General features: G+C 44.9%; 1 protein-coding gene across 13 annotated transcripts in view; it reads right to left on the reverse strand.

The window, feature by feature from the left end:
- Positions 1-106: 106 nt before the first annotated feature.
- The window catches only part of PKP4 (plakophilin 4), a 231,782-nt gene continuing 206,188 nt past the window's right edge, over positions 107-25,700 (reverse strand). For 10 of the 13 annotated variants that reach the window (XM_039469686.2, XM_039469684.2, XM_039469682.2 and 7 more), the window contains 11 exons: positions 23,508-23,691; positions 20,040-20,157; positions 18,455-18,646; positions 18,099-18,272; positions 14,899-15,049; positions 11,523-11,718; positions 8,010-8,094; positions 7,771-7,888; positions 4,668-4,796; positions 2,859-2,932; positions 107-1,103 (listed from right to left, as the gene is read on the reverse strand). In XM_039469686.2, the coding sequence (XP_039325620.1) occupies positions 855-1,103; positions 2,859-2,932; positions 4,668-4,796; positions 7,771-7,888; positions 8,010-8,094; positions 11,523-11,718; positions 14,899-15,049; positions 18,099-18,272; positions 18,455-18,646; positions 20,040-20,157; positions 23,508-23,691 (1,670 nt within the window). In that variant the 3' untranslated portion in view covers positions 107-854. The remainder of the gene's footprint in view (positions 1,104-2,858; positions 2,933-4,667; positions 4,797-7,770; positions 7,889-8,009; positions 8,095-11,522; positions 11,719-14,898; positions 15,050-18,098; positions 18,273-18,454; positions 18,647-20,039; positions 20,158-23,507; positions 23,692-25,700) is intronic. The other 3 variants (XM_039469688.2, XM_039469687.2, XM_039469690.2) reach the window with 2 other exon arrangements.

The raw sequence follows: 25,700 nt of genomic DNA on the forward strand, positions 1-25,700 counted from the left end.
AATAGTTGGACATACGTAAGCTGTTTCCTACATGCAGTTAGATTTATGTTTATTAAATCTGCTTTTCCATACACATACAGAAAATTTAAAAAGAATAGAGAACACATTTCCAAGGATGAAATTTCCACATTTATTTTTCTTTCATGTGCATAGAAAATGGCAGTGAAGTGTCCTATGAACGAGGCGAGGAATGGGCATGGCGCTGCGGTACCGGCCTGGACGTTGTGCTTCCGAAGTACACTATGCATGGTGGAGACCAAGGGTGTCGCAGTTTGATTTTAATTGCTCACAGTTCCCTGGGCTTCCCATTTCTTTTTGAAGTTGTCAGTTTCTTCAACTCTCTTTTCAAGTGACACACTGCATTACAAATGATGGCACTTAACCAATGTGGCATTTCCATATTTACACCAACAAAAGAAATTTACAAGACATAATAGCATACAATCTTGACATTTAGTAATAGCAATAAAACATGGGCATCCATTTTATTTTTTCTGTACAAACTATCAGAACATAACTTTATTCACATTAAAAAAATCATCTTTAATTGGATTTGACCTACACATCCCCCATTTCATTTCACCCATTACTCAAACCTCTCATCACGTCACCCACACCTTCACCAGACTACGGAATCTACAAGTAATTAGATCTAACAACTAAATAGAGCTTAGAAAGTCCTCTCCCAAACATTTCCTCACTTCCCTGATAATTCCTCAAAAAAGAAAAAAAATGCACTTCACTCATTCCTTCCATTTCACTTTCACATTTCAATCATCAAATCAGCAAGACGGACTTCACCTCAATCCAAACAAGGTTAGAAAGAAAAAGTTCCTCTGTCGGGCGTCTTGATGCTACACCCATGAGTCCGGGGACCCTGGGTACTGTTCTGCTCTGTAAGAAGGTCGTTTAGTGGAATAAAAGTCTACATAATTTGTGGTCGATTTTAGTCCATACTGTGTTGAGTAATCAGCAGAAGCTGGAAAGTGAACTCGGTCATCAAAATAAGGGTCTTCATAGCTATGAGGAGACTGCAAATACAATCTGTACGCATCAAAGTTCTTTCTGTTGGAGTCATCTTGACTATAATACAGCTGTTGATGCTGTTGACAAAATGAAAAGGCAAATAAATAAAAGCAATTTTTTAAAAAAAGACACGTGTTAGGAAAATAAATGTGGGCTTCCTGCTTCATATTGTTAAAGCAATATTCAGTATTTGCAGCTTATGGTTAAAGCTGTTTCTGGCGCACACTGTGTGTTTACCATTGGACTCTAAGGATTGTAAGCTGCATTCTCAGGTGGGCTCCTGAGTTTCCTGACCTAAGATTTCTAGAGAAGTAGGTGTCTCAGAAGAGCCTGAGATCTCAAGGCAGGTGGCCCCAGCGACCTCCCCTCATTACTGGAGGCTCTGCTGTGTGCTCAGCTGTGGAGAGACTCGTTACCTGGGCATGCCAAATGAGAGGATGGTTTCGATATTTTCTTTGACACAGGGCTATTATTAGTACATCACTAATTTAGTTGAGGATTGGGTTTCTGGGCCTTGGTTAACTGTATAATTACAGAACCATCTTTTAAAACATTTACTTCAGATATGAAGATTGAGTCCACCCCTCCATTCTAAAAGATGTATGTGGCTACGTGAACAACAGTCACACTTTAGAAACTCTGCTGTAAGTCGTAATATTAAAGGAATCAACAATCTCAAGGCAGAAGAACAGTAAAATTAGGATAGAGATGTGAGCAAATACGGTTCTAGAGGAAAAGGCTTCCTCAAGCCAAGGCTAAGCCCATCTGTAAGTGGGCAAGGCCAGGCACACAGGGGCACCCACACAGGGTACCCTGCTCTCCATTTCCTTTTGTCTAGTCTTAGCTTTGATCTCCTATTAATTTCAAATTGTGATGGTTATTATGTCTATCTTCCTGATGATGCCCAAATCCCCCTACTTAGTAAGATGTAACAAATGTATCACCCAGGAATCAATGTCATGTCCTGGAACTCAAGGCATTTTAATGTTTTAAGAATTTCAGAACCAATTCTCTTTTCAAGCCAGAGTAAACGCTTCTGGTCTATTTTTCCTGACTAAAAAACTATAGACTCTATTATGAATAACTTAGAAAGTTCTTTTTCTTCCATCTACAGAGAAAAGATGACGAGGAGTGGTCTTAGAGCACATCCTTATCTGAAGGACAGGATACAGTCTTGTTTTAGGAAACTCCAAGTGCTCTGTGGGACTGAAAAGGAAGAGGAGAGACCAGGCGGTCCAGGTTTGCCATGGCATCGGGAAGGACCTGAAACTGACTGCAGGCCCCTCATGAGAGCAAGGCCTAGGTGTGTTACAACCGCCAGTCCCGCGGTTCATCCCGACAGGGGCTGAGTCCGCTCTGACCACCGAGACACACAGACCTGGCCATGGACTCAGTGTTTTTAAATTGTGGAGCTTGGACAGGGAGAGGTGAGATGGAGAATGAGGTATACACAAAAGAAAACAACATGATGAGCGCATGAAGTGTGCTTACCAACCTTCCCTCCCCCAGAGGCTGGAAGAGATTTTAGAGCTGAACAGAAAAGAGTGGGAAGAGGACCCTTTCGGGCAAAGGACATGAACTAAAGACTTCTCGGCTGTTCCCATCAGTGGCATGGTGGTCTCAGCAGTACCAGTGTGGACATTCAAGAACGTGAGGCTACCGTGGAAATGCTTTGCTTAAACACATGGATAAATTTCCAAGGAGTAAAGATCCCCAGGGAAAGCTCCTAGGATCCTGCCGTGTTGGCCCAGCTCTGGGAAGTCAGCCGACGTGGACCCCTTACTGTGTTAACTGCTAATCGGCCTTCTGTAAAAATGATATTGCAAATTCACCTGTAGCCGTCTATTTTGTTCTCTTGCTGGTGAGGAATAGGAACTGATGTAAATTGGTGAAGGTTTGCTGGAGCCTGTAAGAAAATATTTTATGAAATTAAAACTAGTGCTCATTACTCTGGTCCATTAGACTGGGTGGTCTCCCCTGCACTAGGGATAGCGCTGTCCCCAACAGGGCCTGCCTTCCCCAGTGCCAGTGCGGAATGGGAGAGGTGGCAGCCCCAGGTCCCTGGATCTGGCCTGGCTGCTGCTTACCTCAGGGCTGGTGGGGGCTAACAGCAAAACTATGGCAAAAACAGGCCGCGGGTGTTTTCCCAAAAAGCAACACCAGTGCAGAGCCCATGCACAAAGGCTTCCTGCTCAAGCTCTGCTCATACGCGGGAAGGTTTTTCCGGCTGGCTTTGGACAGCAGCACAGGAACCTGAGCTGAGGAACACCACTTTTCCAGGGCTCTGAGCTACAGCAGTGGGTCAGAGAGGAGAAGAGGAACGCAACTTTCAAATAAGCCCCATACCTTCCAAACAGCTGGGATTCAAAATCTCAGGTCAAGGAAGGAGCAGGCCTAGGTGTGTTCTAAGCAGCTGGGCTACAATGGAGGCACCGTCTTGTGCCTGCCATATTGAAGTATGTTTTAATACAAAAGGAACTTGGTAATAATCGAATCGTTTTTAAAAGTCCATTGTAGACTCCTGATGATGTTACCCTTACATTATTGTTAAGGCTAACAAAGATTTTATTTTTTTAATGAGGAAAATGAAACGTACTTGAGGCAAATTAGTTTATTGAAGCAAGCGAAGAAGATACAGAAGGGCATGCAGGCTAAGAGGCGATCTTTAAGATAAAGCAGGCTGCTGCAAATCAGAAGCAACCAAGCGTTTCAGTTGGCATGTGCATTTCCTTTTGCACAAAGCGTGGTGTTGAAATGTAGCATCTGCAATTTTCTGAGCTATTAATTGCCATAGTAACAACAGTCGATTAGTAAACAGTCCTGTGAAATCACAATTTCAAAGACAACAGTCCCACGGAGACTGCTCCCCCAGCAGGAGTAAAGCTGCCACCAGCTTTTATTTCTTTTTAATATACAGGTTTGAGAAAAGAGTACCTTTTGGGGGGTAGCTCACACTGACTTATTTGAAATATCTAAAGTAGTTATAATCTGCCAGACGGTTGAGAATGGGAACAGTATGAAATCTTAGTAACCCTCTGGGCTGGTATCCTTTAAATAAATTGTATGCACAGCTTTCTGAATATGATATAAAAATATTAACACTATGTAACATTATTTTTGTTATTCTTAAAAAATAATCACTTTGAGAAGAATCACATTATATCTTTTACTATTTAATCAAACTCTTCTCCATGAAAATGTAAATGAAATTGATCTCCATTCTCTGGTTTGAATTTAAGAGATGAGCCAGTATAGAAGACGTGGCCCGGGCAAAACTACACCGGGCTGAGGGTTCTGATGCATGTGGAAAACACAGAGACTGCTGGAGCCAGGACGGGACGGGGCAAAGGGACTGTGCCAGCGAGCAGCCAGAAATGATTGATTTGGATACAACCCTCTTTTTATTTGCGGCCACCATACAACTACACACACACATACATACAAACAAGTACATGCTTGTTTTACTTTAAACAAGCAGAAAAGGCAACAATCCCCAGAGTAGGAAAGGGAGAGACTGGAGCATGGTTTGCTGCTGGGGGACCGTCTCAATACAAGCACAGGCTACTTCCCAGGACGCTGGCCGAGTGCCTGGAAGTGCGGCTTTCCGGGAGACTGTATCACACACCCAACTGGTGTCTTACCAGGGTACAGGCCTTTATGTGTGGCATCCCCTTGGCTATTGTAATACTGCATAGGTGGCTGGGTCCTATCGTATTCAGAGCGAGGGTCTCTGATTCCTAACAGTGCTGGTGAGGAAGAGGTGCTGCCGACTGAAGGGAGAGGCAAAGGAGGAGAGAGAGAAAGAGGGGAAGAAAGAGACATCAGCATCAGTGTCTGTGGAAAAATCACCCCAGAAACACAAAGGCCAGTAACTAGAAATGCCACACAGCTGGTGCTGAAAATATCTCAGAGGTGCTGGGAGTTGAAGAGCAGCTAGACCCAAGTACCACAAGTGCGACCTGCATGCGGGCCTACCACTGCACCAACCAGCCAAGTCCACACCTGGGCTCATGCCAGCTGGAGTGCAAGCCGCCCGGTGAAGAGGCACATCGGAGATCATGGAGGCTTCCCCACCAGTGCGTCTCAATGGCTTGACCAGGCCTTTGAAACCGAGTGAGTGGTCATAACTCACAAGCCATGCAAGAGTTATACTTGCTATTTTATGATCTCAGTTCAGTTGCTTGTAAAACACCCATCTATTATCCTTTATGTACAGCTCTTCAGTATACAGAAGTTTTACGACATGTTTTGATTTCTAATTATTTCAAAAATATCCACATCTCTAAACGTTTCTGAATAAGAGCACCCAGTCTGTAAAACTTATAATTCTTTTTATGGTGATCGGGGAAATGATTAAAAAACCCAGTAATCCTGGCTCATTAAGAAATGCACATGGTGCTAAGCCTTGACCTCACCAATGCCCAGCAGACTTTTTTACCCCAGCGTCAACCAGTATCTAATAACACCGTTATCTATCCTTAGGACTCTTCTTGGATGCTTTTGCAGAGAAGGAAGAGACAAACATTTCACATACTTTTCTTTTTCTCATTAAAAAAATCATCTTGCTTCCCCTAAAGTTAATTTCAAATAAGAGTGAGCATTTATTCACTTGATACACTCAAAAGCAGTTGTTCCCAAACACTGGCACCAGTGGTTTTGCTTTCAGAGGAAGACTGCCAATGAAATACTTTTTCTAAAGTCACCTTACTGACATAGGATCGCTCAGTGTAAAAAATTTAAGCATGTGTGGACAGTGCCTATGTGCTGCTCACCTTGCTTATTTCCCAGAAGGTATTAGGACAGAAAGCACACCTGCCTGCTTCCAACATGACAGCAAGGCATCCGGCATGCCCAGAAGCAGATCCCACACTCGCGCGAAGGGACAGCATCATCAGCCCTTAGAATAACTGGAGAAGCAGAAGTAGAGAATTCCCTACCTCTGACTAGAATCCTAAAAGGTACTAGGAATTTGAATGGGACTAGCCAACACTGTCCAGCATGCATTTAAGGCGTCCTGAAAACAAGGTCACTGCTCAGTAACTCTGTGCTAATGATCCAGGGGTGTTCAATCAATACACTAACATTAACGATAACTGATGAGCTTAAAAAAAATTGCAAAAAAAATCTCATAATGTTTCAAGAAAGTTTTCAAATTGAAGTTGGGCCGCATTCAAACCCATCTGGGACGCATGTTGCCCATGGGCCACAGGTTGGACAAGCTCGTACTAGTCTAAAATGTGCCTTTTGTTCCATAGCCACATCTCTTGATTTCCCTAGCACTTCTATTCCCAAGACCCTAAAGAGTTCTGAGCATTTTTCTAAGACAAGACAGTTTTAGGCTATACCTGCGAGCTCAGCAAGGATGTTAAAAACCAGACACATAGGTTCTTTCAAGAAAACAACCCATAATTTAAAAACTAAGATACAGGTCAGGCACGGTGGCTCACACTTGTAATCCCAGCACTTTGGGAGGCCGAGATGGGTGGATTTCCTGAGGTCGGAGTTCGAGAACAGCCTGACCAATGTGAAAAAACCCTGTCTCTACTAAAACTCCAAAAAAAAAAAAAAAAAAAAAAAAATTAGCCAGGCATGGTGGCACACGCCTGTAATCCAGCTACTCGAGAGGCTGAGGCAGGGAAATTGCTTGAACCCAGGAGGCGGAGGTTGCGGTGAGCCGAGATCGCGCCGTTGCACTCCTGCCTGGGCAACAAGAGTGAAACTCCATCTCAAAAGAAAAACAAAAACTAAGATATAAATATACACCATACACAATGGGCACAGATAATTTAAAAAAATTCTAGTACAAGTGGGGACATCCAATTATGCGGCAAGAACCACTGGCCATGTATATTAGTCTTTTTGGCCACATTTGTCTACATGAGAAATAAGACTGCCAGCAGTAGCACTGCTAATAAATAGATAATATTTACATGTCAGAATGGGTGATTTAAAGCCAAATAAAAATAAGATACTTATTACTTTTTCTTTCTCACTTTGTAAGAATTAGATTTACAGGACTGATTGGCTTGGCAGTAATAATCTATCTGCCCTTACATGTAAAAAAATTTAGTCTGAATCTCAAAATATTCTTTCTACCAAGTTAAACACTACAAAGAAGTAGCTAGTATGGTTGTCAGGATTCCCGACTTAAAAAAAGAATTCCTACAGACCCACCCTGTAAGGCCTGCTCCCATTAGCTGCAGCTGCTGGGGGTCTGCAGAGGAAGGAGGTTTAACTGGGAAGTCGGCAGCTCTCCCAAGCTGCGGATCTGAAGACCTTAAAGATCCTCTGTTAAAGGACCCTGCTTCTAAAAGGTTTCACTAAGAAAACTTAAAACAAAAAATACTTGGAGGAGATTCCAAACTTGTGGCCAGCAGGCAGACAGGGCAGCCACTTTCGGGCATAACACAGTGAGTCTCGAAGTGTGGTCCCCACTCTTTGGCACGCCGATCACCTGTCCGCTCTGTCAGCTGCGGAATTCAGGGCCCCTTCTCACACTTAATGAGGCAGACTTGAGGGCGGGCCTGGGGCGCTGTTGCTGATATAAACTAGTATGAACTTTTAGAAAGGAAGAAAGTGGGTTTGTGGTTTCTAATGGTATGTGATTCCTACAGAAGGCACTCTGCTGCATGGGCAGTGTTGGAGGGGACAGGCTGAACCAGCTTATGTTTGCTCTTCCCTGGCTGGGAAACAATGTTCTGTCACACAAAGGCTCTCGCCAAGGAGTGGCGTTTTCCCACTGACCTGACTGAATGATGGGTGACATCTGTTGGTTGGTGGTAGACAAGGAAGGATGTGATTTGAATCGGTCTCGCTCCAATGTCGACACAGGTGTAATAAAATGGTTCTGATTCCACCCATCCTGCAGAGTTAAGAGAAAAAGAAACCTCTCAAAATGAATAATGACATTTCATTACAATAAATGATTATGAGTGTGTGCTCTGCTGAATGCTAATTATGCCAGAGCTATTCTTGTAAGTTACCTTTTTATAAATGCTCCGGAGGTCCCGATATTGCCATAATGTATTCAAGACCTGGGCTGCTGCCTTCACCACTTTCAGAGATGATCTAGGGAGAGAGAAAGGATGTTAATGAACGTGGGTGGCACAGCCTCAGCCCCACTCGGAGGGGTGCAGGATGAAAATCAGTCACTAAGAGGCCATCTCTCTCAGGGCCATGGGGACAGAGGCTACTGCAGGACACACCACAAAGGGACCAGGTGTGCCTGGGAGTCGATCAGGTTCAGGACTGGCGGGAGGTGGCAAGAACTGAAGTGAGGCCATGAGGGAGGGAGCTCTGTGGAGCAGCTGTGGCCAGGATGAACCTGAGTTGAGGATCTCTCTAGGCATCAATCCCAACCTCCCTCCAGATCTCTACTGAGGCCGACTGACCTCACTGGGGCTTTGCAATTAATGCAACCATGACTCTACATTCTGAATGTCTGGGAACTCTTCCAAGTGAACATGTTTTATTCCTCCTCCTTTATTAAGTCTTCATCTAAATGCCTTCATTGCCTTATCATTCATACCTCTATGTCAACAAATGTGTGTTCTAATGTTGAATTTGGAAAACAGGGTCACAGATACTATTTCCTCTCCCTAAGGACATTTTGCAAATGCTAGTCCTGTTTAAGCACTGCCAACCATGAGTCACTGGATTCACCTTGGGAGCCGCTGCTCTAAGTCAGTGGCCTCACTGGTAAGTGAAGAGGGGACTTCCTGCCTTGGCTAAGGCCAAGATCGCTACAGATCGCTACACTGGGGTGGTACTCATGGGCCAGTGCTTGGGGAGTCAGCCCTAAGGACAACTGACACTTCTGCCTTAAGACTTCATTGACAGTTTGACTTCAAATGTATACACCAGATCTAAAATATGGTTTCTCTTCTACTCCTTATCTTCCTAATTAAACTCTTATGAAGTGGGGGAGGACAAGGGAGGTCAGCAGGCAGTGAGCTACTTTCTCAGCCCCTAACAACAGAATGTAGGTTGCTAACGATTCTGAGGATTGAGGTGAGCAGAGCCAGGTAAAACCAACCCACTCAAAGCCTTTTCGACCTTTATATTCCCAAACTGGACTATGGAAAAGCAATAGCTGAATACCTCAAAGAAATAAACAGGGATGAATTTTCAGGCACCCAAGACAGCCTTCGGAAGATAGATTTAGGGGAGCAGGGCCCTTGCCTTCCATAGCTACCCTGTTCTCAGCTGGGCCCGGCCGTCGCTGCTTTGTTCACCTGTCTTTAAGTGCTAGGCAGCAGGATGAAAGCTCAAACGGCAGATCCCACAGCTGCCTGGGAGGATGACAGCTGTAACACTGGACCAGGCAGGGCCGTGCCTGGGATATGCCTTGACAAAACCAGACAGGCTCATATTTTCAGACACAAATTCCATGAGCAGAAACACGACCCATGAGAAAAGCAAGAAGGTTTGCTATCCTTTGCAGCAAAACTCCTTGAAAGAGTTATGCACTTGCATCTCTAATTCCCCCCATCCCATCTTCTCTTAAGTAGGACTTCATATTGTTACATCTGAAGGGCAAGTTGCAGTCCTCATCCTGAGTCACTGTATTTCACCTTGGGAGCTGCTGCTCTAAATCAGTAGTTCCACGGTAAGTGCCGAGAGGACGCAGCGCCCTGCCTTAGCGAAGGCCCTCAGATCATCACAGTGGGGTACGCCTCCTGTACCCCTCACTGGCTCTGTTCCAGCCCCACTGGCTTCCCTCTGTTCCTCAAGCACAAGAGGTCTTCTTGCTTATCAGGGCTCTCTCATTTGAGGTCCCCCTCTAACCGAAATGCTCTTCTCCCAGGGAGCTTCACTGTTCCTTCCCTGCTTCCTCCAGCTCTGTGCTCGAAAGGCATTGTCTTTGCAAGGCCTTCCTTCACCATCACCCCTCCCCCAGCATAGCCCACTACCCACCCTGACGTTATGACATGCCCTGCCCCCACAAGTGCAGGCTGTCATGCCACATTTCAAGACCATAAGTGATTATGGTTCCACTCGTTCCCCCTTCTCAGTCCTCCCTGTCCCCGTAACGATTTATTACTAATGAAATAGAAAAAAATACATTTAAAAAAGGGACTGAAAGAAATTATCACCTGCAGATAGGTGTGATATCTGGGAGGTGAGAATATGGTTTTAGATTATTCTATATTTTAGAAACTCCTTCAAAAGTATAAAGGTTAGATGAGATGTAGTTCCAGCACTGCCATTTAGTCAATTAACAAATATTCACCAAGCAACTGTTATGAGCAGGCCAGGGTTATTCTAGATGCTAAGGATATAGCAGTGAACCAAGATAAAAGTCCCTACTCTGGAAGAGTCAGGCACAAGAGGAAGACATCACTTCCACAGCAAGGGGAAATCAGCGCTACGGAGAGAGCAAAGCAGGGGAGGGGAGGTGGGGGGAGAGGGCTGCCATGCTACTGTGGCTCAGGGAGGCTGCTGTCCTGCTGTTCTGAGATGGCACCAAGCATCCTACTTGCCATTTCTCTGATCTGACACTAAGGCAAACTTATAGTCACTGCCACAGCTCCATGACAAACAGCCTTCAATTTTTACCGCTGACTTTCTAGTCCTTCCCTCCTGCTTCATCAGTTAGGTATTATGCAGAAGCGAAGGGAAATGTGCCATCCAAGCCTGGGGCACATCCTGAGGCCACACAGCAGCCCTGCTGCAGAGCAGTCATCTTAACTGCTTTCTGGGTACGTGGCAGGAGACTCAATGCCAGAACTGGGGATTCAAGAAGACACTCTTGCAGGACAGGCCCTCAGGCCTGGAGCAGAGACAAAGGCACAAGAATCTAGGGAAATGGTGCCCCCTAGATTTTCCTCACCCTGGCCCTTCTAATTCTTCCAGGAGTTGGCATGCCCAGTTGTGGCTTCAGGGACTGCTTTGGTCTCAAAGTCTGTGTCCCTTCCAAAGTTCCTATGTTGAAATTCCAGCCCCCAAGGTGATGGTGTTAGGAGGTGGGGCCTTTAAGAGGTGATTAGATCCTGAGGGTAGAGCCCTCATGAATGGCATTAGCATCCTTATAAAAACAGGCCTGAGATTTTCTCTCCTTCTACCATGCAAGGACATAGCTGGAAGGCACCAGCTATGAACTAGAATGGGGGGTCCTCACCAGACACCGAATCTGTGGGTGCCTTGATCTTTGATTTCCCAGCCTCTGCAACTGTGAGAAATGCACTTCTGTTGTTTATGAGCCACCTAGTTTACAACATTTTGTTATAGCAGCACAAACAGACTAAGATAGAGACAAATACCAACATAGGAGTGAAGGTGTTACAATAAAGTAAAAGCTAGAAAAAGGCCCCATAACAGAAAACGCTTCTCCCCGCATAGCAGGTTGCAAGTGCTGGAGACTGTTTAGCTTATTGGTATGTAAGAAACGCAAAACTAAATCCTTTCCACTAGGAAAGGTATCCTCAACAAAGGCCTCCTCACAGGACAATCTCAGGAGCAAGAGCCCCACTTGCACCTCCTTGCTGCAGACTTGCCTGTCGCCCCTGCCTTTGGTTATGTTCACCAGCTTCTCGATGCCTCCTGAGTCGGCCAGGGCTTTGGCATTCTCCATGTTCTTGCTGGTGACCTCGTGTAGAGCACAGCAGATGGCTGCCATGGTCTCATCAGATAAGACACTAGGGCCGTTGCCACCGGGAAGCCGGTTGACCAGGTCTCGCATGGCGTATTTGCCTGCCAAATGCAAAAGAGTAAATTCTACTTCCAGAAGGTACTAGGTTTTTGTTACTGTGTTCAGATTCTGGTGGTGTGCAATCCTTTAAAAATAAAACCCCAAAAGAGACGATAACAGGTGAAAAAATCCAATTCCACGAGCAGAAACCCGACCCATGAGAAAAGCAAAGAAGCAGCAAAGAAGAAAAAGACAAATGTCATTATAAGGGGAAAGCTAACATTTACTGCAACGTCACTTGCAGGAATGATTGATTTGTAAAACATTACTGTCAATTGCTGTAAGCAAATGTAAATCAGTATGTAAAATTGGGTAGACAAATCAAGTTGCTTTCGTTCAAGTATTTTCAGTAACATTGAGTAATGAAAGAATTACAATAGCAAATTTTATCCTCGATGGAATTCCTATGCATCACAAATACCTCAATTTCCTCTTAAAGCTTATAAAAACTTACCTTTGAATCTGGACCAAGTCAGGCTGCCAAACAGTACTTTTCATTAGATCTTTCTGGATCTGAATGTGTGAACTGGGTACAGTTACACATTTTCATGAAGTATACAGCTGAGGTGTACAGCAGCTGATCTGACAATGGTGGGAACATGTTAGTTTCTTTAAAAGATGACGCAAGTAAAAGTTCTGGTATTAAAATTATAGGTATGTTATATCCCAGAAGTAGTGCAATACTAATGAAATTCTTGCTAAGATAAGATGAGGGGAGTCTCACAGTTATTGAGGTATTTCTTTATAGATACTGAATTTTTCTTATTCCGCTCCAAAAAGAGATGACCTCCAGCTTTTGCAACTACGATTACTAACTGCAACTGTAAGTGCACTACAAACAAAAGCACTGAATTAAAGTGCAAGTAAATATTTTCTTAGTTTTTCCTCCTAGGCTAATAATGGAGTGGATGCTAATTGGGGTTTTTATAAAGGCCTATTTATATACAAGAGTAAGCAGAAGAAGACAGGTTTCAACTACATGCTGTGTAATGTACAGCAGGTCGGAGGGAAGGCTCTGGCTTGCTCACAGCAAACACTGTTATGAAGAGTGGAAAAACAGTGCTGACACTGTGAAGCCACAAGATAAATGTGGTTTTCAGAGCAGATGATAAGTTAGCACTGGTGATTTTGAATACTCATGAATGACCAAAAGGTGCATTTGTCATTTCACTAAGGCATAACTTTAAATTGCACTCCTGGGGGTTAGGCTGAGGCAGCTCACTCTGCCCGTGAGTGAGTGAGCCTGGTGGTCCCCTCAGAACTGTGGCTCCAGACAGCAGGGTGGGTCCCACACAGTTGAGTATGTAGTAACTTTTATGAAGTGACAAAACTTTGCCTCTTTGTGAAAAATGGCTCTAAAAAGAAAGTCCTTTGTTAGTGTTGGTGATGGATGTGAAAAGAGAGGGAAGAGGTCAGAGAAGGGGAAGGTTCTTAGGCACTGAAGTGCTGGATAAATTAGAGCCAAATACTGAATCAGGGCGGGGTGGGGGTGGTGGTGCAGATCTCATGGGGAAGACAGGAATAGGGAAACCAGAAAAACGGATTCATGGAACGGTTCAAGAGTGCTCCAGCCGGGTGAAAAAACGCTCATCACTGGAGAGATACAAGGCCAGTGGAAGTTAAAAAGGGTTATTCACAGAAACACAGGAATGCACTGGGAGGAAGCCGAGACTTGGAATACACACTCCTCTGGACAAAGGTCTCGGCACTTCACAGTACTAGCTTAAGGCTTCTATCTACCTGCGTCTTTGTGTTATATGACAGGCCACAGGATATACATGCCAATCATTTATTTTTCAGCATTAAAAATGCCCAAATTATACATGCTTCTTATAAGAAATCCAAACATTACAGACATAACAAAAATAACTTTAAAGAATCTCTCTCCAGGGACCTGAAGGGTTTCTTTCAAGGAAGTGTGAGAACTGAGAGACACGGCACATCTACCAGAATCAGGCGTGAGCTGGACCATGAACAGGGTGGGAAGGAGCTCCCTTTCCTCTCCGTAAGGAGATGATTCGGCTTCAAGGAATGGTGTGTTAAGAGCAGGTTTATCTGGGCAACAATTCAAAATAGCAATTCTATGAGGCACTGTGTGAGGGACTTCCACTGTAAGTCATCACGTTTCATCCTTACAGCAACTCTTTATGGTAAACATCATCACCTTGTTTCTCTCTCCTTCTCTCATGGCAGGTGAATTTAATGTTTACTACTGATTCAGATGAATCCATGTAAGACCTTTTCCCATTTTCCCTCCTTCTCCCCAGACCTGTCACCAGCTGTGGGACTTGGCGTGGAGCTCTCTCATTTCCTCTTTACAGCAAACCAGCTAGGAGAGCAGGCATCAACAGCTACCTTTCAGAGATGAGGAGTTTCATTTCCAATCTAGATAGAATAATGGAGCCCAGATGGGGTTCTACAGGACACTTCAGGTTGCATGGCCAGTGAGCAGCAGATCCTAGGAATGAAGCTCAGGTCTACGGAGGGTCCCTGATTTCTTCTTTCCCCTGAATCCTGCCTAGGATGTGCCAATGCCCCAGAGGCAAGCAAGATGCCTGCGGTGCAGAACTTACAGAGGTCGTCACTTGTCGGTTTGTGCCTGTGCCAGCCCTACGTTATACAAACCTGAGCGTGAAGGCCCCCTAAAATGTTGGGCCCATGGGCCCTTGCTTAGCTCACCACAGTCCTGCCCCTACCCTGGGTAGAAATGATGCTGGGACAGTGGTTCTGCTCTGGGATAAACATTTACAGTGACCTGAGAGGGAAAAGCTATAAAACATTCACGGGATTTCTTTTTTATTTAGAGTATGGTAGTGTTGGTGAATTAGCAGCTATCAGTCCAAAAACTGGAAAGGGAGAATTAAGATTTTTTTTGTTGCTCAAGATATAGAGACCTCTCTTGGAAAAGAGAGACACTAATTCTATTAAATAGTGTTTTAAGGTACAAGTAAAATTCCTGGCTTTTCTGAAAATTTACCTTCCCTCATCAATGATTAATGAATGAGCTTGCCTCCTGCTGAAAACGAATGGTCACAAAACAGGAGTACCCAAATACGCCAAGAAACTGGAGGCTAGGGCTCAGTTGTTAATAATATTAGAAGCCACATATTTAATCAAAAGAAGGGTTTCATGAATATTGCAGCTGCTTCACATTTATAGCCCATCTTGTCACCAGCACATACCTATGAGCTCCTTGTTGCGAACATCTAGTGCCATGTTCCTCAGGGCAGTTGCCACGGAAGAAACAACCCTATCGTTGTCCATTCTCAGAAGTTCCACAAGGATGGGGAGCCCCTTTTCTTTCCGGACGGCCGCCCGGATGTATGCTGCAAACTAGTGAGAAAAATCAGGCAGTAAGTCATATATGTGAAACAGAGTTCCACTCTCATATGTTACTATCACTTAGATGTTTCCAAAAGATGAACTAATAGATTAAATGGTTTTTTTCCAACTGAAGATCAAATCTGTGGTGCCAGTAAAGAGAAAACCATAGTTGGGGAGAAAGATAGGCTGGGATGACTGATTTAAAAAGAAATCCCAAAGCCTGAAAATCTCAAACCACCATCTGCGAGATATTTTTGTGCAGAAAAGAGAAGGCAGTGATTACTTTCTATCTCAGATACATAAACATGATTAAGGAAGGATCGTGTGTTTTCTTTGCAGTTGGTCCCCTGCCAAGCCCAGAGGCTATAAATAGGATGGCAGAGACAGTAACCCATCAGCACGCATGAAAGGAGAACCTGTCTCCATCAAGTCATTTTTTTTCTATATTCCCTGCAACAATATTTAGAGTTCAGTAACCTGTCAAAAAGATTGCTTGGAAACATCCCTTGCCTCAGAAGAAAGGGAATTCTCCAGAAACATCCAGCATGGTAATTCACACAGCTTGGTGAAAAAGTAAGTATATTTGTGTGCAAAATGCATTCTCATTCAAGATTAGTTAGTTGCTGATGCTGTTTTTTAAAAATCCATAGTCAAGAAATTTTTCTGTGACTACGAAGCAACTCTATACAGTGAGTCAGTTTGTGTATCTTACAAAATGGAAATGAGTGCTAAGTCATCAGTGAAAAAACCAAAAGGAGTAACATCAGCAAACGGATCTTTAATCTTGTTTTCGGCTTTGAGCTTTAATTGAATTCTTCAACCAATGTAAAGCATCTTTCGAATTTTAGGGTAATTGAAAGACGTTGCTCATAAAACATCTACTTTCCCACTGTGGCCAAGACATGAGGGCAGAGATCTACCAGCCCTTTATATTATTTTGAACATTAAAGCCTGTGATTGACCATCCAGTTTCTTGAATACCAACAGAATAGATTATTTTAATAATACAAATAAGAGGGAAAGATGCATTTCAAAGATCCTATTTATAGTCTGCATACAAAATAAATACTCCTATTTTTCAAATCAAATGAAATCTACAGGGAGGAAATGAAGTACATGACTCGTTACTGGGCAAGGCACTCAGGCAGTTTTATGAACTTCTTTCTCTGAAACCTGCAACAACAGAACCAACTCCTTCTGTCTCACTTGGAGACAGCCTGGCCTGGCCCGGCCCAGCCCGGCCCCGGCCCCGGCCCCGGCCCCGGCCCAGCCCAGCTCAGCCCAGCCCAGCCTGGCTCCTTCTGGAGAACTACAGTCATCGCTGCTCCTGAAATAGCTTCTTCCTCGATAACATCTGTGGCCATGATTATCTCATTTTCTTAGTGAAGGTCCAATATTTTAACTCACTATTGAAATTGCTTAGATATAATGTTTATATTTTAAATGGGCTTGCTATCTAACTCTCTCACTAAATGATCCCAGACGTGAACTTCTAAACAACTCAAATCACATCTATTGCAATTATTGTCTTTTTTATCATAATCAGATGATCCTCTGGTCACAGAAGCTGAAGGTGAACGCTGTTCTACAACATAAATGTTTATAAATACTTATGTGCTGGGAATATCTCACTGAATCCTCACAACCATCTTATAAGGTAGGTATTTTTTCACTTTATTTTGGGGAGGTGGAAACCGTGGGCAGAGAGCCCCTAGGCTGCCAGACGGTAAGCAGAGTGGCCTGGATTCAGAGCCAGGTGGTCTGCCTCCAGAGCCAGCACTTACACACTGAGTCACTGGCACTTTAACTAGGAGCCACAACAAAACCACCACACCAGCTTAACACCAGACCATAGTTATCGGTCGACATTTGACATGGCGGCCACTTGCATGAAGAAACCATACCTAGGCCTATCACATGCTTTTCACGATCACGGAAACAACATCACCAAAAGAGTCTCATTTTGTGCGGGAGTGAACATAGGAGAAGTAGCCAAAAGCAAGCACTGTAATAACTCTATTAAAATACACCTGTCAGGAAATTTCGCGAGGTTGAAAATGTCTCAGACAAGGACTGTCTGGGAAGTTGCTGGAGGACATTTAGAAAGTTCTGACAACTTGCTTACAGTGGTAACAAGAGGAAACTGTCTTCTGTTTTCCTAGTCATACATCTCTGCAAAGAGATGCAGAAACCTCAGACACAGGCATGTCTGTTACTGTCTGAGAGGAACAGAGTGGGGTCCCCTATCCCTCCCCACAGCACTGCCCAACCTGTGTTCTGTTCAGCCACTCATCATCTCTCACCTGTGTGTACTGCTGCACTGCCTCCCAAATGGAATCCCTGCTTCTAACTCCCTTCCTCGAATCCACCTTCTGCACTGCCATGGAATGGGAGAGCAGTGTTGACATAAGCCCGTCTCTTTCACTTGTCTGCCCACACTCATTCAGCAGCCCCTCCTGTCTGTAGGTGAGGGCTCAGCTCCTGAAGTTCTGCCTGCAGGCTGGTCCATGATGCCTGGCTCCATGCTGGGCCCCAGTGGGCAGCCTGCAGTCCTGGCCCACACTGTTGTGTCTGCACCACGAGACTTTCCTCCTGTTGTCCCTGTTACGTGGATGGCTCCCTCTACACCCCAGCCTCAGCCTCTCCTGGCTTATTCTCACTCATACTTACAGATTCTGCCAGGCAGCATCCCCTTCAGGAAGCCTCCTCCATGTCCTCACTCCCCTCTTTCCTGACTTTCCCTTACACTGTGTGGCTAGCTTAGATGTCTCCTTTCAGGACCCCACAGCACACACATCCTGTGGCTTCTACACTGTGCTGGCACCATCTATTTTTCTCACCAGCCTTCTGTTTCTCACAGGCCGGACTTGTATTTATCTTTGGATCCCCAGAACAACTGCTTGTCTCCCTTTTTTCCCTCTACCCCCTTCACAGACAAACTAAGTAACTGTGCCCCTTTTACCATCAGGGCTGATCTGACTGAGGCAGAGCATATACATGTAACATCTCAAGTTAGTTTGCACAGATGGAAAGAAGTGTAAAGTGGAAGTCGTCCTACCTTCCAGTTGCCCGCAGAGAGGTTCTGGAGAGATCCAGCAGAGCCTTCCAAGGTGGCTGGGTTGGAACTTTCTGCTAGAAGAGTCAGATATGGTTTAACCACCGATGGGTGCCACAGCATCTCAACCCCTTTGGGGGACTTTGACAGTCCTGGGATAGGACCAACTCCATCCCACTGAAAGACAAACAGCACAGATTAAACCGAGGCAGAATGAACATGATCTCCAATACTTGAAAACATTCACCCTGTGGGACTCAGCTATCGCTATGCAGAAAATTTATTTTCTGGCCAAATATGTGATTCCTCACTCCCAGAAAAATGAAACTTTAGAGTGTCATATCAAATAAAATGCTAACTTGATCTTCTTGCGGAGTCCTCTTTTTCTTTTTCTTCTTCTTCCCCCAGCAGCTTGGCTCAGAGTCTTTGCTGGGAGACTCTTTTCCCAGCAAGTCATCCAATTCGTTCAGTCCCAGTAACCGGGCCTGGGGCACCTCCAGCTCCAGCCGATAGGACAGGTTCCTCAGGGTGCACACACAGTTCTCCACCGTCTGAAACCCAGCATGGCATATAATTAAAAACAACTCGGCGCGTTAGAGCAAAACACTTCTGTACTGAACACTACAGAGAGGAAATAAATGGGAAATATGAAAGAACTAGTTTTTCTGTATGGGAACTTGAAATAATCTGAAGAGAGGATTTGATTCTAGAGTGTTTGTGGAACACCCAGATGACAGGCCACAGAGCCCTTCTCCGTCCCCGCTGAGGATCTGACTTCCTGCTGGCTGAAATGTATGAGGCTCCGGCCCCAGGTTTCTCCTCAGGGCTAATGACATGCCAGGCTGCTCCAACGACGCCTGAGCCTCACTTCTTACTACTGCAGATCCTTGGCATGACAAAAGATGCCACCAACTCCCTCCCTGGGAGCTGCCATATCCCCAAGTTCCACGTCTGCCTTCTTCTAAATCTCCCAACTCCACCCTCCTTTCGATCCATGTTCAGGGTGTCTTTCTCTGTTGACATTTGCTTTCTGTATATGGTATTTTCTTCCCCTAAAAGACTGTATCACACCTCTGATTGGGAGGCCAATTGTCATTTAGCTGAGTGTCTAAAACCAAGTTCAGCATTTGCCTATCTAGCAAGCTTCCTTTTCCAACTTGCTTACTCCCCTCAATTTCATCTGCCGATCTCCCAGTTTAATGAGGCTCAAACTAAAACTGGCTGTTCCCCTGCACTCCTCTCTCCACCCCAGGGACTCAACATCCTTTTTTCTCTCAGGCTCACCCTTACAATCCAACACCTCCCAATGGCCTCCCCTAGTCCCGCCCATCCTGACACCAAGTATCTGGCCCGCCTTCAAACTCCTGACACTTTCAGTCCCTCTTTCCTGTTCTTCCCACTTTCCTTGGCCCCCAGGACGATTCTGAATGGTTGTCACAGCTGATGAATGATGAGCAGAACGCCCTGCAATCCGGCCCAGGAGGGACAGAGTAAGGGGCTCATGCTGGGGACAGACCGATCACAGGGCAGGAGCAGAAGCAGATGTAGAGAGGGGCAGCAACAGTTGGTGCTGGGGGTGGGGACTGTGGACTGCACTGCAGCAAAGAGGGCAGAGAGGCTGGGGGGTTACAGTGCCTCAACCAGAAACTTTTATTCAGTAGATACTCAAATACTAATGGCTCTGATTCTAATGGGGATATAGAACCGGAGGAAATAGCAGCAGGGGCACCACCCTGAGAATAAGCCTAGGAGAACCAGAGGGAAAGCCTTTACCACACCAAGCCACTCTGTTCTCAGGATATTTTCTTATGTTGCCACGGCCTTGCCTCTGTAATTTTGGAGACTTCTGAGGACAGGTTCTACAGGTCAGAAAGAACCAACAGCATGCAAATAGTGGCACCAAGCATTGCAGTCATCTGCCACCACGCCCAGCCTGGCACTGACCTTGCTGTCGTAATCGGATGTGTTCACACATGTGTGGATCACGTACAACAGCGAGTCCACCAGCCCCTCGCAGGACCGCATTTGCTTCCGAGCTTCTTCCCCGGCAGAGCTGAGGTTCCTAAAGGGGTGGAGACAGGAGGAGCTGCTGAGATGAAACACGCAGTCATCAGCCACACGGCCTTACCTTCAGGATCTGAGAGAGCGGACAACAGATGGCAGCCACTTAGAAGTCTGAGGAGGCACCTAGGACTTGCATGGTAACATCCCTGAAGCTCATAACGATGGCTGCTCCCCATCATCCACATGGAAGAGAACCTGCACATCTGGACTTCCGCTGTACCTCTCTCATAATGTGTCACTTTCTAACTCCCTAATGTAATTCTTTAGGGGCCGATTCTCCTGAGCTTCTTCATATGTAAAAGGGGGAAATAACAGTGACTACCTCATAGGGTTGTTGTGAAGAAGAAATGAGTTTCTACATAGAAAGCAATTAGAAAGGTGCCTGCTTCACGGAAGGCGGCTGCGTGTCAGCCGTGGTAGGAGGTACTTCCAGACATGCTTTACCTCCCTTGTTAGGCTACAAGCTTCTTGTAGTCCCCTATTATAATATTTTGCACACAGTAAGTAGGTGGTCATTAAATGTTTCTTGGCTGAACAGAGAAAACATACAATTTCTTGTATAAACTTTTCAAGTTAAATATAGATATTTGCTTATGCTAAAATTTTTCTCATCTTTTCAATTATAAACACCCAGAAAACAGTTTTGTGTCTACATTTTTTATATCAATTTGCCTTCATAAATCGATACCAAATAAGGATCTATTTTATGTCCCATTAACAATGGTTCTAGGCTAACTGTAAAATTATGCAGATTGAGAATTTGCAGAACTGAGACTAGATGAGGGGCAGCAGAACGGCAGCTCTCATCTGCCCTGCTTCCCCGCAGCGCTTCCCTTCTCTCCCCGCAGCCCTTCCCTTCTCTCCCCGCAGCCCTTCCCTTCTCTCCCCGCAGCGCTTCCCTTCTCTCCCCGCAGCCCTTCCCTTCTCTCCCCGCAGCGCTTCCCTTCTCTCCCAGGCTTCTGGGACCCCACCTGGCTTCTCTCTCCTCACTGCTTCTCAGCCTCCTCTGCCCAGGCGCACCTCCAGGAGTGCCTCAGGTCCTGTCTTGTCTTCTTCATCTTTGCCCTCTCCGAGGTGCCTCCTTCTGCTCCGTGGCTTGAATACAACCTACGGACCCATGGCCACAGGTTGGCACACATCTGCCTTTAGCCCTGACTGCTCTCCAGAACTGCAGATCTTTTATCCAATTGCTTTGACACTGCCACATAAGATAGCTAATTAGACTTCTCAAACTGGACACTGTCAAAACTCTGAGCTGCTCACCCCTCCAAGCCTTCTTCTCCCTTCCCCTCATCAACAGCACTTCTGTGCTTGCGGCTGATCAGCCAAAGATCTCGGTGTATCCTTATCTCCCCCCTTTCCTCACTCCTAACATTCAATCTACTAGCAAGCCCTGTCGGCTCTTCCTTCACAAAAGCATCCGAATTTGCCTCTCTCTCCCCAGCACCTACTCTAGACCACTCTCACTGTTTGCCTGGATTTCTGCAACAGCCTGATCTTCCTGTCTCTACTTCTGCCTGCACTCACTCTTCCACACTGCGGCCAGAAACGATCCCTGTTACTCCACTGCTTACAACACTGCGATGGTTTACCATGGCACTTCGAATAAAAGGCAAACCCCATCTGATTTACAAAATCCTGCATAATCTGGTACCGCTCTGCCTTTTGCTCAGTAAGCTATGGCTTCAAGCTCGTTTCTGCTCAGAGCCTTTACCTTAAACATTCCCTTGGCCTACGACTCTTGTCCTCCCCAGCGCCACCCTGTTGATCCTTATTTGGTATCGATTTATGAAGGCAAATTGATATAAAAAATGTAGACACAAAACTGTTTTCTGGGTGTTTATAATTGAAAAGATGAGAAAAATTTTAGCATAAGCAAATATCTATATTTAACTTGAAATGTTTATACAAGAAATTGTATGTTTTCTCTGTTCAGCCAAGAAACATTTAATGACCACCTACTTACTGTGTGCAAAATATTATAATAGGGGACTACAAGAAGCTTGTAGCCTAACAAGGGAGGTAAAGTCACTTCTTGTGGTATTTCAGATGCAGATTTAAATTTAACCTCCTTGAGAGACCCCTTGACCACCAAAGTAACCACTCAATAACCCTCACATCACCCTGTTTATTTTTAGGGCACCTACTATTATTTTCTTGCTTCCTTGTTTGTCTGTCTTCCTGGTAGAACGTGGTTCTACCAGAGCAGGGACCTGGTCTGTCTTATTTGTCATTGATTTCACACAGAAGGCATTCACCAAATGTTTTTATCCCTGATTTACTGGGGGAGTTAGGGTGGGTCCTGCCCTGGGCTCTCCCTGAAGCCTCGCTGGCTGGTTGAAGAGTGATCCCAGCTCCTTGGATGATTGCTAGGCCACCAGACCCACAACGGGATGTGGACATGTGAGTCAGGAGGAGCTGGCCTGCACTCTGGGATCCTGATTCCTGTCACCTCCCCACCAACACTGTCCCCTAACTGGGGCCGACAGCCATCTGTCACAATGCTAGAAGGCTGCATACTAGCCACGTAAGCTTTGCTCCCTTTCAGGCTCTCAAGTCTTGGTGAGGCTTAGACGTTAAACAGCACTCATTGAGTGCTCATGCGGTGACACTGAGCTAAGCACCTTCCACAAGCACCTGCTGACCCCTCGCAGCTCTGAGGTGGTATTATCATCCCTATTCTACAGATGAGAAAACGGAGGCTCAAAGGGGTCCTGGAAGCCAGGCGGTCTGAGACCAGAGCCCACACTCTCTGTCCCAGTGCCACTCTGCCCCAAAGCTTGCTTCCAGTTCCCAGGGTACTGTAAGGCTGGGAAACAGGGTCAAAATGGAGCCGATGAGTGTTAATGACAAATAATGGATTCTACTGTGCACACTTAAAAGAGGCTTTATATATAGATTTTCACTGCAAAAGAGTATTTGGGCTCATTTTCACTTATTTATAAAACTTAAAACTGACTGTTTAAATCACACACCTCTTTAAAAGCAAAATGGTTTTAACCATCACATTTTGAAGTGAAACAAATACCAGGCTGCAAACACATTAGCAATCAGAATGCGATTACCAGAAAAATGCTGTGAAAGTGGAAACACTGGAATTTTGGCTGTCATCTTAGACTGAAAGGGCCTTTCTGAGTAAGTCACATAAGAGTCATTTAAAAGATAATTTCTTTAAGGCCATAAGTCTGTGCTCACAATGCTTTTCTAAAGCCCAGTGGCCTAGATTTTGAAATAAAAATGGAAAACCTAGGTAGATGTTAATAAAGTAAGCCCTCCTAAAATCAGTTTACCTATGACACATATTATTTAATCACAGAACTAATTGGAAAGAAGAAATAAAGAATTTACCTCAGGCAACCTGTCGTGTTACGGAGAACTAGTGAAGTCTGAAATTTAATTTTATGATCATCATCAAAAGAAGAGTTATTCCATCCAGAATGTGGAACGATCACAGTGTTTGTTAAGGTTGAGAGAGCATCTCGAATGATTGTCATTTTTACAGCATCACATGAGGATAAATTCCAAAGAACTCCTAAAAAAAAGGAGATTTAAAAAATCAACAGTTAGAGATCCCGTGGCTTTAGAAATGAAATAAACATATTAGCTCTAATTAATATGAACTCAGTCTGTTCCAAACCTAATCTATGGCCTATATTTGCAAGCAGGTTGGTGACAGACCTCTCATAAGTTTTGAGTGAATATGGTCCAGTAGCATATTACACATTCTTAATATTCACCCTCTTGAGTTTTAGAGCCTCTGTATCTATCAGGCAAGGTGACTGTGGTTTTTGCAAAGCAAATTACTCTGTAAAGGGAGAGGGTCTTGAATACAACACAAGGGTCTTGACTATAATGCATCTGTGATTTTTATAAAACTGCTATTTATTGCATTGTATTTTACATTTAATGGCTGTGTGACAAACCATTTTTAGAATTTAGTACTTGGAAAAAATTTTCTTTTTCTTGAAAGTGGCATATTTTTCTTCGTCCACTTCCTTTTCTTACTTCTTCCATCACGAAGCTCAAGCTTCAATAAAGCACTTGCCATAACTTTCCTGGCACAGATGTTTGCTACATTTGCATCACCCACCTTACTTAGATAAGGTTTAAACACTTCTATCTCAATTTTAAGAGTTTTATTATCAGGTGCTTTAGATACAAGTTACTGTCATTCCTTTTTGAAAAAACGTCATTTTAACATCAGTGCATATTCCTAAGAGGAAAGAAGAGAGGGTGCAGCTGGTTTCCTCTGCATTCAAGTCCCCCAGAGGCCTACATTCCTGACATATCCTTGGCAAGTTGCTGGAGTCTCTACAGTGCGTTCACAACTACCAACACACAAAAATGCTCGTGGCCTTGCGGAGAGGGAGGGGTGCCAAAATCTGCCCATGTCCACGGAAGCAGATCAGGCTTGTGAACGTGACTGATTAAGAGCCTGGGCTGGAGACAAGACCGAACACTGTTGCTCCAACATCATGGCCCAAGAAGCTGGCCCTGACACCACCTTCTCAGCCCTCTCTGGGTGCCCCTGTAAAGAAGGGAGGTATGGGGAAAAGATAGGAGTTCCTTCCTTTGTGGAGGAAGGGGAGGTAGAAACCAAAGGCTGGAAGTGAAGAGAGTGAAACAATCCTCTGACTTTAAACTGTGTGAAGACGGCCCCTTCTCAGGCCTGCCCAGGTGCTGTGGAGGGAATGGTTGGACTGGAAGGTGATGCCTGCACTCTGGCCTCCTCTTGTGTTCTGCATCTGTGCCTACTACTCTTCTCTTTCACTTGGCTTTGACATCTGGACCCTGTTGATTTGGTTTCCCTTGTTCCCCAAGGACTTTTACCTCTTTTCTGCTCCTATTTTACTGTAACTACAGCCTTCAGGGTACAGGGTTGGGGAGACTTAAAACAGTTCTGAATCAGGCAAGTAAGGAACCTGCTTTATCTCTGAAAGCTTGTTCTGTTCTCTCTTCATGACACACCTTTGCTTATATAACTATCTTGGGGTACATGAAAGCTAGGATCCTGGTTAGAAGGCAGCACGCATTACGGGAGCTTATGAAAAGAACTTAAATTCTACACTTGGAGCTCTTTCTCCACGGATTCTTAGAAAATTGGCTATGCTTCTATATCAAGTGCTTTTTTGGGCAATGGTTTTAAACTGTGCTCCCTGGATCCTGGGAGTTTTGCTGGCCTCCCATAGGGGCAGCCATGTGAGGAGTTGGGGGAAGAATTGGTCATGAGGCTCCAGTTCCCAATCCCACGTGACTCCAAGCAGCTTCACATTATCTGTGTTCAATTTTGGCCTTCATTGTGTTTCTGTTTCAAACCTAAAAGACATTTGATAAGCCTGATGACCACAGAAGGGACCTGGGAGCTAAGGATGACAAACACGTTTTTGGCTGTCTATCCTGACCAGATAACAGCAATGGAGTGAAAGAAGAAGGTGTTGAGCTGTGGCATGGCAAGGCAGGACGATAGACTCTGTCACTAACATGGCTTTAACATCTCCTGCTAGTGAGGCCAACCAGAGTCACCAGGGCCTGATGGCGCCT

The sequence above is a fragment of the Saimiri boliviensis genome, chromosome 5, assembly GCF_048565385.1.
Source record: "Saimiri boliviensis isolate mSaiBol1 chromosome 5, mSaiBol1.pri, whole genome shotgun sequence".
In the NCBI taxonomy this organism is placed as follows: domain Eukaryota; kingdom Metazoa; phylum Chordata; class Mammalia; order Primates; family Cebidae; genus Saimiri; species Saimiri boliviensis.